This window comes from Aythya fuligula, chromosome 1 (assembly GCF_009819795.1).
Source record: "Aythya fuligula isolate bAytFul2 chromosome 1, bAytFul2.pri, whole genome shotgun sequence".
In the NCBI taxonomy this organism is placed as follows: domain Eukaryota; kingdom Metazoa; phylum Chordata; class Aves; order Anseriformes; family Anatidae; genus Aythya; species Aythya fuligula.
Window position 1 is genome coordinate 4,264,353 of NC_045559.1, and position 14,759 is coordinate 4,279,111.

The 14,759-nt window shown below is 42.2% G+C and overlaps 1 protein-coding gene across 1 annotated transcript in view; it reads right to left on the reverse strand.

The window, feature by feature from the left end:
- Nucleotides 1-14,759, reverse strand: part of SFMBT2 (Scm like with four mbt domains 2) — a 112,856-nt gene that overhangs the window by 55,379 nt on the left and 42,718 nt on the right. Inside the window, exons 5-6 of the mRNA XM_032203692.1 lie at nt 7,428-7,516; nt 4,025-4,271 (exon numbers count right to left, since the gene is read on the reverse strand). Of these exons, the coding sequence (XP_032059583.1) occupies nt 4,025-4,271; nt 7,428-7,516 (336 nt within the window). The remainder of the gene's footprint in view (nt 1-4,024; nt 4,272-7,427; nt 7,517-14,759) is intronic.

Sequence of the window (14,759 nt, forward strand, 5' to 3'; positions counted from 1 at the left end):
AGTGGTCTCTGCCAAATTGAGCTAGCAAGGAGGCTTGTCTTGGATTCAAATTTACATCTGAAGGAAAAAATATGGTAGGATCCCTTTGCCACAGTCAAAAAGGGCTTTCAGGATATATAAAGCCACCGCAAGTTCCCATTTGGGGGATGCAGCAATGTTGCTATTTCCTAAGGACTCTCTTGCACGTTTTTGTACAATGAGTGTACAATCTTTGTCAAAGATTGTATGGTCTCAGAAAAGAGACCTCTCCACACAGAATGGTGTAGACATTTGGATCCATGGGAATTCTTTTATAGAAGGATGCCCTGCATCTTGAAAATCTGGCCTCAGACTGCTGAGCAAAATGAAATTCAACTTGTCAGGCACCGGCAGTGGATCAACACAGCAAAACCACAGCCCAGACAGATTGGGAAATAAAGCTAATGGTGCATACACAGCATCCAAGTCAGGGGTGGGTAAGGCACTATAACAACCTGCAGAGCTGATCTGCAGCTGAACAGCCTCACTTGATAGCAACTGAGCTCTCAGCTTGATTTGGGAGGAGTCGTATGCCCTCAGCATCTCTTCGTAGGAGATGCATAGTGGCTTTTATACACTCTAAAGCTGTTCCAGTTTTCCATCCAGCAGACATCTCAACTGGCGTCAGAGGTTCAAAAGGTAGACAATGAGCTTTGTGCTCTTTCCTTTTCACCCTGTGAGTGGAAACATAGGCTTATGAAGATGTTATTTGTTCTGATCTGTGCCAGGCCTGTCTTAGGCACTCCCTTTCTCTCCACTGATCATAACGAGAAAGCAATAGCTCACAGTGAAGCATCATTTCAAGGCCTACATGATGGTAAGCAAATCTACTAAGTAAAGGTAAGTAAGATAAGTAGAAAGACCAAAATATTAACCACAGATTATTTTCCTAAGAAGTTCCATAATGGTGATGCCAAAGGTCTTTGTAGTCCAAACACTGTTTACTACAGAAGTCAGGAAGGAGGTAAGCAGACAGGGACATGTCCCTGGCACAATGTCCTGGTCTGGCATCCTTATGAAATCACATCCTGTGACAAGACTGTGGTTTAGTAGCTTCGTTCCTGAGTTTCTTCAGTGTTTTCTGCTGCCCAGCACCTTACCCTGACAATTCACTACTGCTCACCTATCTCCTTTCTATAACGGATAAGCTTTAGTCATCTTTTACACTTTATGAACACATTGATGTTATGTGGACTTCAAATGGCCAATATTGTCCACTATGTCAGAAGTGGAACAGCCAGCATTCCGGCCTCCAGAGCTCCACTGGATTCCCATTTCTGACTGGTTACTCCTTGGAGTGCAGAGCCTGACAACTGTGTAGCCCAGAGGGGCAGGGGTAGGTCAAAAAAGATCCTTGGGGGAAGTCTTCAGGAGGACAGGACTCATAAGAAAATTGAAAGGTTTAAATCCAAAGGGTTTCATCTCAGCAAACACCAGTGAGACACTCCCTAGATATGTATTTACCTATTTAAGTAAATGGAAGGTAGGAAGAAGATTTGGACTGTTGAATTCAGTAATAATAATGCTCACTAAAAGGTGAATGGCTAGAGAAATGCCAAGGAGAAGAAAAAGATGCTAGATGAAAACATGAAATACATTTAAAAAGCAGTTAAATCAAGGAGAGGGAAGAGAAAACATAAACAATTTCATCAAATAAAGAGACCAATAACAGGTTTAGAGATAACACAACTGGGAAGACAGGAAAAAAAAAAAAAAAAGGAAATAAGTAGAGAAGGAAACAATTGGATAAAAGGAAGAGTAAAAGGGGAATGGAATCGACAAAGAGGAAACACATATATAGTTGTGGCTATTTCTATATTGATTCATCAAACCTACACAGGCTAAGAGAGTTCAGAGACAATCAATGAAAAGGTGTTTCTCTGTAACACAAATTCTCTGTGAAATAACAGAGTGAATGATATTCATGCTTTCCAACATTCACATCTGATTTAGAAGTGATGGGGACCATTGGTTCCCACCTATCTTTGAAGAAAAACACACACACTTCCAAAAGCATTCAAGATCCCAAATTAGACCCAAGACCCATGGAAATTTGTAAGCAGCACAATTGCACGTATCAGGGTAACCACTCTGAATCAGGTGCAATGGAGAAAAGCCACATCAGAAATATCTGTCCAAAGAAAAGCTACCTTTCTTCCATCATTAGACACCCACAGGAAAGCTTTGCGTAAGGCAAAAGCAAATTGAAGCACAGACCTGGCCAACTTGCCCAACTACACAGGAAAACGTGGAGGTCTGCTATGCCAAAAGCTATGCATTAACCAAGACAGTACTTCATCTATCAGAGTCCAACTCAGTGGTGCAGACAGCTAGCAAATGTAGGCCATGCTCCACAAGACTTGGCAAACAGCTTTGGGGCCCCGAGTATAAGCTACAGCCCTATGAAAAATACATCGGCTGCACATTTTGTGCCCCAAAGCAGACCACACATTCAGCAGGCAAGACTGCCACGTTTAACCAGATCACTAACTCCACGAGAACTCTCGTCAAGCATCTTAACTTGACCAACTCAACCAACTCAAGCTACACCAACTGAGTCACACACCCTGTGTAGAGAGAAACCTAATTTCCCAGAAGCTTTCACAAAGTTTTGACCAATACTGTTAGTGTAATGCAAAAAATCCACCATTCCAGTCTTCTGACACAGTAATGTGGTACAACCTGCATGGAATCACATCTCCATACCCAGCTCCAGACCGTGACAGTAAGCACCTCTGAAATAATTTCTCCAGGAGGCCACAGCCTCTGCTGTGGTCCCAAGGCCTTAACTGACTTGTTAAACATTAGTGATCCTTAGTTTTTCCCTACACCCAGAGCCTTGCACTCCTTGCCCCACCAGGTTGATCCTGCTCCCTTTGCTCAACCCAGTCCCAGTATTTCAAGTCTGATTCCAGCTGACCCCAAGGCCTACTCTTGGCCAGCCTCCTGGCTTAGCCTTCATGTGCCCGACTCTGTCCTATGAACTTGTCCTTGGATTTGTGACTTCTGACCCCACGCTCACTTAACTGTAATCCCTATCTCCCTCCTTCCAACCTGCTTTGGATTAAACTCAGCTCCGAAGACCTTCTTCTCCAAGTTGCAGTCTCCTGATATTCAGTCTGGTCCACCACACTTGCAAAGACTTTGCTCCCTTGGAGAAAATTCAAGACAAAACCTGTGGTCTTGTAAACATTAAAGATGCCATCTACCACTTACTTAAAGGAGTAATACCTTACTTTCTAGCAACACACACCCCATAACTCCTTGATGGGTAGATTAACATAGACAGGCAGACAAACCCAGCCCCATTCCACTGCACTTTCTGAGCTGGTTACACACAAGGCAGGTCTCACTTGGCAGCTGTACAGCCATGTCACAGCAGAATATGAAAGACGTGCTTTAAAGGGACCATATAGATCTCAAAGCATTTTCTCCGGCCCCAAGAAATTCCATGGAAATCCACTGCTAACCAAGAGAAACGTGCATGACCATAGAAAGAACGATTGGCAAGAGGTCTCTGGGTGAAGGGAAAGCAAATGCTGAGAGATGTCATCTAGAACTTGATTTGGCAAGTAGAAGACTTCTTCTAGAAGCTGGATCCGATGATCCATGTGGGTCCATTTCAGCTCAGCATATTCTGATTCTATAAATCCTAGCATCCTCCTCTAGGATCACCAAAACACTACTGAAAAGAGGTGCGCAAACAGACACAACCTTGGACCATCTCTATCAGCTCTGCCTCTTGGTGCACAAAGCTACTCTTACTGCACACTGCTTCCTTTCAGGAGTGAACTACACTAAACAGAGTTTATTAAATATATTTAATACAGCGTACGTGACCCACTTTAAACCCAAATCAGATGGCTCTCACATATAATCCGTATTCCAGTTTAAAACTACCATCAAAGCAACATGAATGCTGGAGAAAAGGAAATGGGTTGCACAAGTATCTTAAAGCATCACTAAATAACTCAAAATAAGACAGTATTTTGCAAAGGCTTTTTACCTGCAGGTGGGTCCATTCTGTATTTATTCTCTTGACACCAACCGACTGGTCGAAGTCTGCAATCCAAGTAAAACAACCACTGGTCATAGGATTCAGTCTCCTCCAATCCCACATAGCGAAGGCGTAATCTTCCTCCAACATTTTCAACCACACTAACTATCCAGTACTGAAAGGGATTCTGGGAATCCTGCAGCTCTATTAAGGAATCAACTGTAATGAGGTCTACAGGGTTTTTTCCTCGCAGAGGCTGTTTGAATAGAAGCAAAACTCCTTATTTTAAACTTTATTTGAAGACTTCTCAAGGAAACAGATGACAGCAGAAGATTATTTTTGTTTTTCACACCATCATCCAAGCGATCAGCAAACAGTCTGTTCTTCTTCTATTTTACCCAATGTCTTCCAAGTGCAAATTCAGAAGTAAAACAGAAAACAACAGTTGTGCTAATTTCTCAACCGACATCATCAACAACAACAAAAAAAGAATAATAAAAGGTGGAACAGCTCATAAGGCACATCCACTTAGGATGTTCCTGAACAACTCAAAGCCCAGTTATACTGGAGGATTTCAAACCAAATTCTCATCAGTTGCAGCTGGTAAGAACCAGTCACCAGATTGGACACCAGTGTTTACCTAAAAGGCAACTACTTTGGGCAGGACACTGAAATTCCCTTCTGTACACTGATCTTTCCCACTAAAAAATAAAAATTAAAGTATCTTGCTCCTACTGACATGTAGAGCAAATTATTCCCACTGTGATAGATGCAAGAGTCTACGGTGGTTACTCCAAAGCTCATGAAAGCCAATAGCAGTCTCCCACCACATCAGTTGGCCTTGGGATCACAGCCCAGCCACACAGCATTTCATGGGTCAAGCCAATGAATGAGGTCATTTGCTCACACACAGTATTTCCTGTGATCCCAGTCTTTCAACCATTTACACGTGTGCTTAATGTTACACCTGCAAAGCTGCCAACCACAGCCATTAAAAAAGTGTAAGACATTTTCCGGAATAATACCTTTGGGATTCACTGATTTGTGACTGTGAGCATCTCTGTGTTGTCAAGCTTTTCACCACTAATGTATGCGTTAGAGCTCTTTTTTTTTTTTTTTTATCTGTTTTCTTTTCTTTTTCTTTTCTTTTTTTTAATGCAAGTTCTAATTTTTATTTGATTTCTCACTTCTAGGGTTTTAAGAACAGCACTAAAAATCACTCTAAGAATTGGAAATATTGCTCCTCAAAGGAGATGCTAAGCATAGGCACAATATATGAAAAAATGGGGCAATCTTTTTGCTTCTGTATGCATTTCTTCCACTTCTACTTAATTAAATAATATGTACTTTGACAGTTGTTTTTTAAATATTAATTCTGTAAATCAGAGTCAGCCCAAAACAGTACCTTATAGGGGTGCCTAGAAAAAAAGGAGGAGAAAGCCTTATTTTTTCAAAAAGCTCTCTCACAGAATTTTTAAAACATTCAGAAGTTTGAAATGCAACCAAATTTGGCTACATCTCTCTTAAGCCAAAATGCAAGCAAGAGAACAAGAATTTGGTTAAAAAAAAAAAATAGTAAAATTAACTAAAACTTTATCACGTGTACAGTTTTAACCAGACCTGTGATTAATAGATATTTCTCAAAACAATATATCTACCATTATAAGCAACTCCTCTACTGTATAAGCTACAGGCTCCTACACAATCTCTACAAATATTATTTCATAGCACAATGCAGTCTCAAAAATTAATAATATAATAGAAATGGCTTTAATGTTATTTTTTTCTCTTCAACTACTTCGTTGCAATAAAAGATGCTTTAATATCAAACAATGGTATAATGATTTAGCTTATTATTATAAATCCCTAGCCACTAAAAAGCATCTATTGCTTCTCTGATTTGTGTGCTAGATTCTAAGCCAGTGGGTTGTCACTTACCCCTGAGAACACAATGGCTAAAATTAATAATTGGTTTGCTTGAAATATTAACATTTACCACAATGCAAGAACTCTAAATGCATAGCTAGCATGTTAAAAATAATAAATAAATTTTAAAAAGTATCACTGCATATTGATTTAACAGTACAAGAACAATCTGCAGCACTCACAAACAGCAAATCTGTCAACAGGGGGTTACATACATTGCACGACACAGACAGCACCAAGCATGTACATGTATATTGCATGAAACACCAGGAAAGGATTAGATACTGTTTCAAACCAAAGCACTGTTTTCTCTCTCTGCACTTCTACCTTGGGCTGCCTATTTTCTCTGCCCGAAGAAAGGGAATGGAGAGGTTTGCACTGGTGTTGTCCCATATGCCAGGGATGGGTGCAGACCACCACTGACTTTTCATATATGCTGCCTGGGAATGGTCCAGAAACAGGGATGCAGCAGCCCTGAGAATGTACGTTATTTTTGCAAGGGCTGTCAGGCTCACAGATTTGGAAGGAAGGGGGGAGGAAATCCCTGACAATACACTATTTATTCTCCCTGCCAGGGACCTTGTACTGCATGGGTGGATGGAAATAGGATACAGCTGTGGCTAGTGGCAGTGACCAGGGACAAAATTATTAAAAATGGTGCCTGGAGGCACTCTTGCTTCCAAAAAGCCAACATGAGTGTTTACACAAAGCTAAACAACTTGTTTACTTTCACTCCCAGCCTAAACTCAGAGGGGCAGAGAGAATCATCCCCTGCTGGACAGGCTGCCTGCTCTCCAAACGTCCATGCAGCATCCAAACAAGAGCAAGGCACGCCCCAGTGGAAAAGGTGCCTCGCTCCCATAGTTTCAAGCTAAAGCTATGAGATATTTGTCAAGTATTGCAAGGCAAACTGAAGCTCCCTGCAAATGCCCTGGACAGGCTGGGTTCCTGGCCTCTGGGTGCATCCAAAAGAACAGACAATTCTTCTCTCCCATCTACCAGTGACCAAGGTCATCTCACCCAACTTCCCTGCTAAATCTGACTGCTGCTTTTAGATGGATGGAATGTCCTTGAGGGAGCTATTTCCACACACCTATAATTCTGGCAGTGCTTTCCATCAACCTACTGACCCCCCCCCTCCAACCTGAGTCCTGGTGCAGTTTGCTGGAGCTGATGGGGCACTGAAGTCCTCCTTCCTACAGACACCCTCAATGTTCTCCTTCACAACCCAGACTTCTATGAGTACCCAGATTTCTAAGACCAACCCTCCAGCCTGAAGGCCAATAAACTACCACATGACTCAGTCAGAAGCAGAGCCAGCAGAATCAAGGCAACATCACCCTGGACTTTTGGCCAGCACCGGATGAGGCCCGCTGCCAGCACACAGACGCTGCAAGCACACAGCCCTACACATGGTGAGCACAAACACTGCTGAGCATGCACATCGCGAGACAGTATCAGATAGAAACTGCAATCTAATACATACGCCTTCCAGTAAATTCGCAGGTGCAGTCCTGGCGCCGGTCAAATCGTGTATAAGAAACTCCGTCCAGTCCACGTATTTCTCTTTGATTGCTGCAGAGGGTGAGGGAAGAAAAGAAATGCTTAGCACTGCAGGCTGCAATGGATTTCCCACGTGTATTTCAGAGAGAGCTCCCCAGGACTTAACAGCTTTGAAGTTTCAGGTATGATTGCAGTCCAGACCAGGAGAAAAGCTGATACATTGCCTAGTTGCTTGGGCAACACACACACATCATGTGATTACATCTCCAAAATAAGGGAAGGGGCTGTTCGGCTGCACCCACTGACATGATTTACAACAGCGTGGCTTATCATCTCCATCTTTCCCATTCAAAATTGGCCACTGCTTGGGTAACCACTTGTTTGCTGCTTACCAGGTAGGCTCAGATATCATTCATAACATCTCTTTGTATCTTTACTACTGACCACAGAGACAAAATGTGCTAACTTTTAAGTTCCTTGACTTAAAACAAGGTCAACAGAAACTACAGATGCTTTCCCCCAAAAAACAGAAAACACAACCCTGGGATTATTCTATGTCAGCTACTGAATCAATACATTTGCAAGAAGACTTAATTTATCAGGAATTTTTATTCATTAATCATGAATTTTTATTTCATTATTAAAAAAAAAAAAAAAGATATTTTGAACTGTACACTGTATGCCTGTGTTACTTTTGGGATCTGTATCAACCGTTTCATAAGATTTAAACTAAAACATATAAATATACATATACAATGTGTAAGTATATGTATAAAATGTATAAAATATATAATTTTATTCATAAGAATTTAACTAAAATGTATAAATGCTGCCTCTGGGATTCAAACTTTGGTTCAATTCTTGTTGAAATTAGTGCAAGTTAGGCACCAAATGTATATTCAGCAAATCTCAACTCCAGAGATTCAGAGGCCTCTTTGAATTAATTGTGCATCTGCAGTTGGAAACCCAGAAGCCAGACTTTAATTTCACCTGCCTCTAAATGGGAATTAGATTACATCAGAAACATTTTTATCTCCCCAAAAAATCTTACTTACATGTTAGACAACCCACAGTGATATAGTTTTGTTGTTAATCATACCAACACCTATAGAAGGGAAAAATCATAAGCATTTGAAAATTAAACCTTTTCTTCTGAACAAACTGCACACACAGTTTAAAGATCATTAATCCATTGGGGAGTCCAGAAAGGGCTGTAAGTAACCAGCAAAGGTCCTAAATAATTACATTATAGCAACCCTTCTGTTTTGCTCAGAAGAAGCCAAGTCCTTTGCTTCACACTTCAGGGAAATACAATGTTAGTCAACCAAGACTGAAACATTTCATGCTTTCTGAGAAGGTGTAGTTGCAGTGTTTAGAGCAGGAGGGTTTCAGATTAGAAACACGACCAGCAGAGGCGGTGAACTGTGGGCACAAATCTTGCCACTATTACCTGCAGACAAGGAGGCCAAACCTGAGCCTTCTCAAAATGCATTAAGTGTCCTGCTGCCGAACAACGAATAAAGAAGTACAAATTGGTTTGAACCTCTTCAAGACCAAGCACCTTTCAAACCATAGCCACGCAATTCCTGATAGAACAGCATAGCAGGGCCTTAAATAAGGCAAAAGTAAACTTGGCACCATGAGTTAATATTGCTCTATATGATCCCCATTCTTCGTCCTCACTGCATGACGTGAATGGCAGCAAGGAAGGACCAAAGCTGGAATACATAGAGTTATTTTTTGCAGGCCTCCCAGTTGCTTGTAGAAATGGGTAAAGGCAGCAAAGACCTGTAACAGCTCTGTTTGATGGGAAGGGCTACAAGGACCCCAGGATGGTTTCAGAGGAGGAGAGAAAAGTGGCCTGTAGACGTCATGATGGAGCTTTTTACATGGGTGTGTCTCCCATGCCAGTGATACCGCTTCAGCTCTTCTTTTTAAAAGGAAAATAAACACCAACCTGGTGTCAAATGGATACGGGAAACCAGAGACCCTACCTGAAGCATGGGTAGAAGTAAAAGTGTTTCAAACAACTCCCCTCCACAGGAAGCCCCAGTATTCCATCAAAAATTGTTCCTTTAGACCCATCTCCTGGTGAGCAGCTTAGCTCAAGGTAGCTCATTCTCTTCTACTGACTATTTCAAAGAAAAAGGTAATTTACTCTCTTCTTTGAAGACATGCAACTCATTTCCTTTAGTTACAGGCATGTACCTGGTGGGGGGGTGGAATAAGGAGACGTGTTTCTCCTCTTGTTCAAAGACAGAAGGTAGATGACAGCCTGGGCATGAAGCCCAGGAAGGATAAGATGGACAGGCTAAAATGGATGGATGGAGAAATGGGCTAATGCTCCTGAAACTCCATGAATGGGGCCACACCAAGTACATGCTCTGAGGTATTTATGAATCTACACAGCCCACAGTGAGGAATAGTTTTTATTCCCTCTGTGCTACAAAGGGGTACACAGGTTGAACAGAGGTTTGGTATCAAGCTGATGAAATGCTCTGTATTTGTGCACCCAGCACAGGGGTGTTCATCAGAGGTACTCAAAGCTTCAGTGCCTAGCAAATATTCATTGCCTTTGGGGGAGAAAAAAAAGATAATACCAAGCTGCCTGGCAGCAAATATTCCAAACCAGCAGCTATTTCCTTCAAGAAGCTCAGTCGAGAGAGCCTGAAATTAGCAAGAGCTTCATCTCAAGAAATCAAAGCACGGCAGAATTCAGAACTGGCAATACTCACACCGACCTTTGCATAGCTCCTACAAATCCCACCTCCCTTTCCAGACCGTGGGACCAGTGTTTTTGTCTGATAATTACATGATATTGGCAAAAAAATGGGAAAAACATACTCATGCTTGGGCTTACTTCCAGTTTGGGCACTTGGCACACTTGGACTTTGGCCCAAACTCAATTTATACCCTAAATACTTTATGCAATCCATACAGATGGCCATGGAAAAAGGTAGAATCCATGCTCAGCAGACTTTACATTAGATCCCATTTCTGAGTTGTGCTCTTTCCTCTAAAGTCAGTTCTCCCAATGTCACTCGAAACATATGTTCAGTTTATAGACCTAAACAACCTTGCAAGTGCACTTAAATGTATTTAAAATCAGCAAACTTTAAAATGCTGGTCTCAAGCTTCTATAAAATAACACTTAAGGTAGCCTGGAATTGCTCTAAGTCTTAGGCAGCACCGATTTTGCATGATTTCCGGGAGATTTATCACCTTTGAATTATTTAAGAGGAAGGAATAGCCTGCAAATAAATGGTTTATACAAGGTGCTTTCTCTCTCAATACTCCTGTTTCACACACCTCATCAGTTCCTGTCCACCTACACTGAGATAATAAACAAGCTTAATCCTGGCATCAGTGAGAAGATAGTAATTGCTGTAATGAATGAGAGCCCTTCTAATTCAGACTTCTGCCTCTCACTGCAAACAATGCTGGGTGCATCGGGGAAGGGTGCAAACTGAACTTCATGTTGGCTCATACCCACAAAGTTGTCAGCCAATTTTGTAATGCCAGAGCTCCGTTACTAAGGAATGACAAATGTGATAAAAAGAACACGGTTCAAACTTTCAAAACTGGCAGGAGGAAAGAAAAATAGTCAGGATTTTCAAAGTTGACAACAGATTTCATAAGCCTCCATTTCCAGATGCCCAATTTCAGATGTCTTAACGGTGCCGGATTCACAGATCTTGCTGTCTGTCAGTCAGACCCCTTTTCAATGCCTCTCAAAAAAAATACTTTGTTCTGCCTAAACAACTTGAACCTCAAAGCTTTTGGACACCTAAATAAAATGGGGCCTCTGTCAACATTTAAATCTGGATTAGGGGCTTCCAAAGTCCAAAAGTGACAAGCTGATCTTTGCTTTCAGACTGAATGGCCTCAGCTGAAAAAACATATTGCTCCCAGTTTCTAAGCGGTTTCAGAATCATCCTTCCCAAACAAATCCAGCATGTTTTGCTTCATTTTAATCTTCTTTTGCAGTGCAGATAAAGGGACTCTGGAAACCTCTGGGAGAGAAGAGATTGCACTGGAAGTTTTAGGAACAGGGATTTGCACTCTTTTCCATGCCCGTGGAGCATGATCAGGATTCTCAGTACTGCAGTGCAAATAATTACAGTGCAAATACTAATTTTTAGTAGTAATGAAGTGAATCTGAATCATCACAAGATCTGCAAAAAGCCTTTGAGGACCAAGCAAAATGTTAAACAAGAATATTCGAACAAAGGAAAATCCGCTGGGTAAACGAGAATAGCTGGCAGCATAATGCATGGGTGCCCATGCATCCATCCTGAGCATCTATCAGGAAATGCTGGTGCTTCTCTGGTGTATCTGACCCAGCACCTGTGAACCAAAGTGCCGATTTTACATCACTAATTCACATTTTGGCTTATTAGCTAGAGGAAGAACACCCAACTGAACCTCTCCTATTTTAGACGTGCGGTAATAATTCTGTTTTTAGAGGCCACCTGCAAAAGGCTCGCCATTTGGTGGGACAGGAAGGTGGAGAGAACATAGGACCCTTTTCACAGGGACCTGAGCTCCTGTAGTACTGCTACTTTCAAAACAATTTTTCTGTCCTTAGATAACTATGGTGAGTCAGGAGCTGGGTGCATAGGGTTCAGATAGCTGTGGCTTCTCTCCCTTTCAATGGCTCCATCATGACCTCTGTGGGACTGTCACCCATACCACAACAGGGCTCCAAATAGGCCCAATGACAAGAAAATATTTGAAATATCCTAATTACGTCGGGACTACTTTGAAAATGACCCTGGGGGCCAACCACCATCAAATGTATCACAGGGAAATGATTCAGAAGAAGTGGAAATGTGGCAGCAGAAAAAAGACTAAGTGCCCCCAGTGATGCAAAGGCTCCAGTGTGAGCTGAACTGAACGATTAGACACTAAATAATCCAGAAAGGAGCCAGGCATTAGCATTGCTCTCAGCATGGGAAAAGTGATGTTCTGAAAATGCCAGCACCTCCTAACCACTTTTCTTTCCAGGTTCAGCAGGCAACACCACAACTTGTTGGGAGCCACAGCTTGGGTACGCAGATGTGCTGATTTCCTTTGGACTGGGTCCCCTCCACCTTGAAGCCAGCACTGGTGGTGGTTTTCACACTTCTGCAGCTCCAAGGCCAAAGGTTTTAAGGCATCTTGCTGCAATAAAAATGTTACAAACCACCTGCCTTAGAGCAAGGGCAGCCCAAAACCAAGGCCAGATCTGCATGCTGCTGGGCCAAGGTGTACCCACAGCAGTTAGAAGCAGCCAGAAGCTCTGCTCCAAATTCCATTCTTGAAGGACTAAATGCACAGAGAGTAAGATCCAGTTGGATTTAGACCACTACAAAAGGACCTGAGGAAGATCCCTGATTTCTTACAGCTGTCCCCAGTTCACAAGAAGCAGTTATTTGTATAGGTGCACCGATCCCCAGACAGAGACAGTGTCCAGCATTGGTCTGGTTGAAGCCAAGACAAGGCATTGTCTCTTCCTAACAGACTTCCATCAAGTTATCCATACCTGCAAAAGTAAAAACCAAGCATCCCTGCTCTGCTGCAGTCCCTGTAGCATGTTACCATGGAGAAAAATGCAAAGCCCTCTTGCCTTTCTCAGTGAAAAATACTTATTCCAAAGAGCAGTTTCTAGTTTGGCCAATATTACAGCAGATTTTTAAGTTAGAAAGAAAAAGCACCTTTCCATGTTAAGACTATTTATTGCCTCAGAATTGACAGTATGGGCTATAAAACTGAGCTCCTCTTCCACAGCGTTGAACTCGATCAAAAAGGGGTTGCACCCAATATCCTTCAGATAGTAGTAATTATTCCCACTTCTTTCTCTATTTGATTCATCCTGCCCCAAAGCTCTGCTCGTACGTCCTTTCCTCTCCCTCCCCCCTTTCAACTCCCTGCCATTTTCTCACTTTTACTCATTCATTTTCCTGATGAATCTGGGCTGCCAAACCCAGCAGCTCTCAACCTGGGCACCACGGGGGCAGCTGAGGACCCAGCGCTGCTGCAACCCGGGTCAGTAGTTGATGTGCAAAGCACCTTCAGCATCACTTACCATGCACCTGATTTCCCGTTTTTCACTGTTAACAGCTCAAAAGTGGCCCTTTCCCCTTGCATTGTGCATACTGACTACAAAAGCCATGCAAACAGAGGTCGAAAAAGCACAGAGAGCTGCAAACCCTGCATCACTGCACTCCCTGTAATCATGCTAATCACATGCCTGAGAACCAAAGCGGCTGCTTCGTTCCCGGTGCTGCCACCCTGTGCTCCTGCAACCTTATAATCTCTGTGCCCTGCTTCAGCCAGAGTGTATAATGGGTTCAGATTTATCTGCCTCTCTAGAGAAATAAGAGATTAAAAGAACATTTACAGTCCCGTGAAAGCACTGAGTCATAGGCGCTCCATTCAATGAGTATGAGATACTATTATCACATTACCAACTCTTGGGATTTTATCTAGTCTTTAGCAGTTGCTGTTTCTCTTAAAGCCATTTCTCCTAAGGTCATGGGATCATATGAAAATCCTCATTTTCTTCATTTTTTTTCCTTCAAGAACAGTGCACTGCAAACTACAGGAAAAAGCCTTGTAATCTATAGGACAGTGGAGACAATGGTAAGAACATACACTTTTTTTTCCTTCTTGGGACATTTTTTTCCTCAGAAAAACCACGCCCTCAGTTGGCAGGAGCAAGACTCAGGAATTTGAACTGAGGCATTCAGTAAAGGGAACAAATTGCTGCATAAATACCTCACTGGGTTACAGCACCTAGGTAAGCTACTCCTCCACCTTTATGCATCCCATGGATATTCTTACCCTTCTCAGCTCCCAGGAAGGCGTAAGAAGCACAAACAGAGGTAGAATGGGCCAAGACTATGCTTCCACCAACCAGGAATCATCAAACATAAATTATTTCAAAATAATTCATGGCATTCAACCACACACCTGCACCTTGACCTGTCTTGCAAACACAGCGGCCAGTCAAGGATCCATGCCACTGGGCAAAAAGCATGAATAAGGGGCAGCTTTTGTCAGAGTCTTTGATATCATCAATATTATATATTAAAGAACAAGATAATGACCTATGCCCATCCTTCTCCATATCTTCTGAACACATGTTGAGTAGGTATGCAGACAACCTAACACCAGCCTATTCAAGTAGACCTGTACTTCTGCCACCAGTAACGCTGTACAAGACAAGTAAAAACATCAAATTATGCTAATTTTTGTCCTTACTTAAAAAAAAAAAAATGCTGGTTGTGATTTATTTATTTTTAATTACCCAGGATCACAAGCAGCCTGCCAA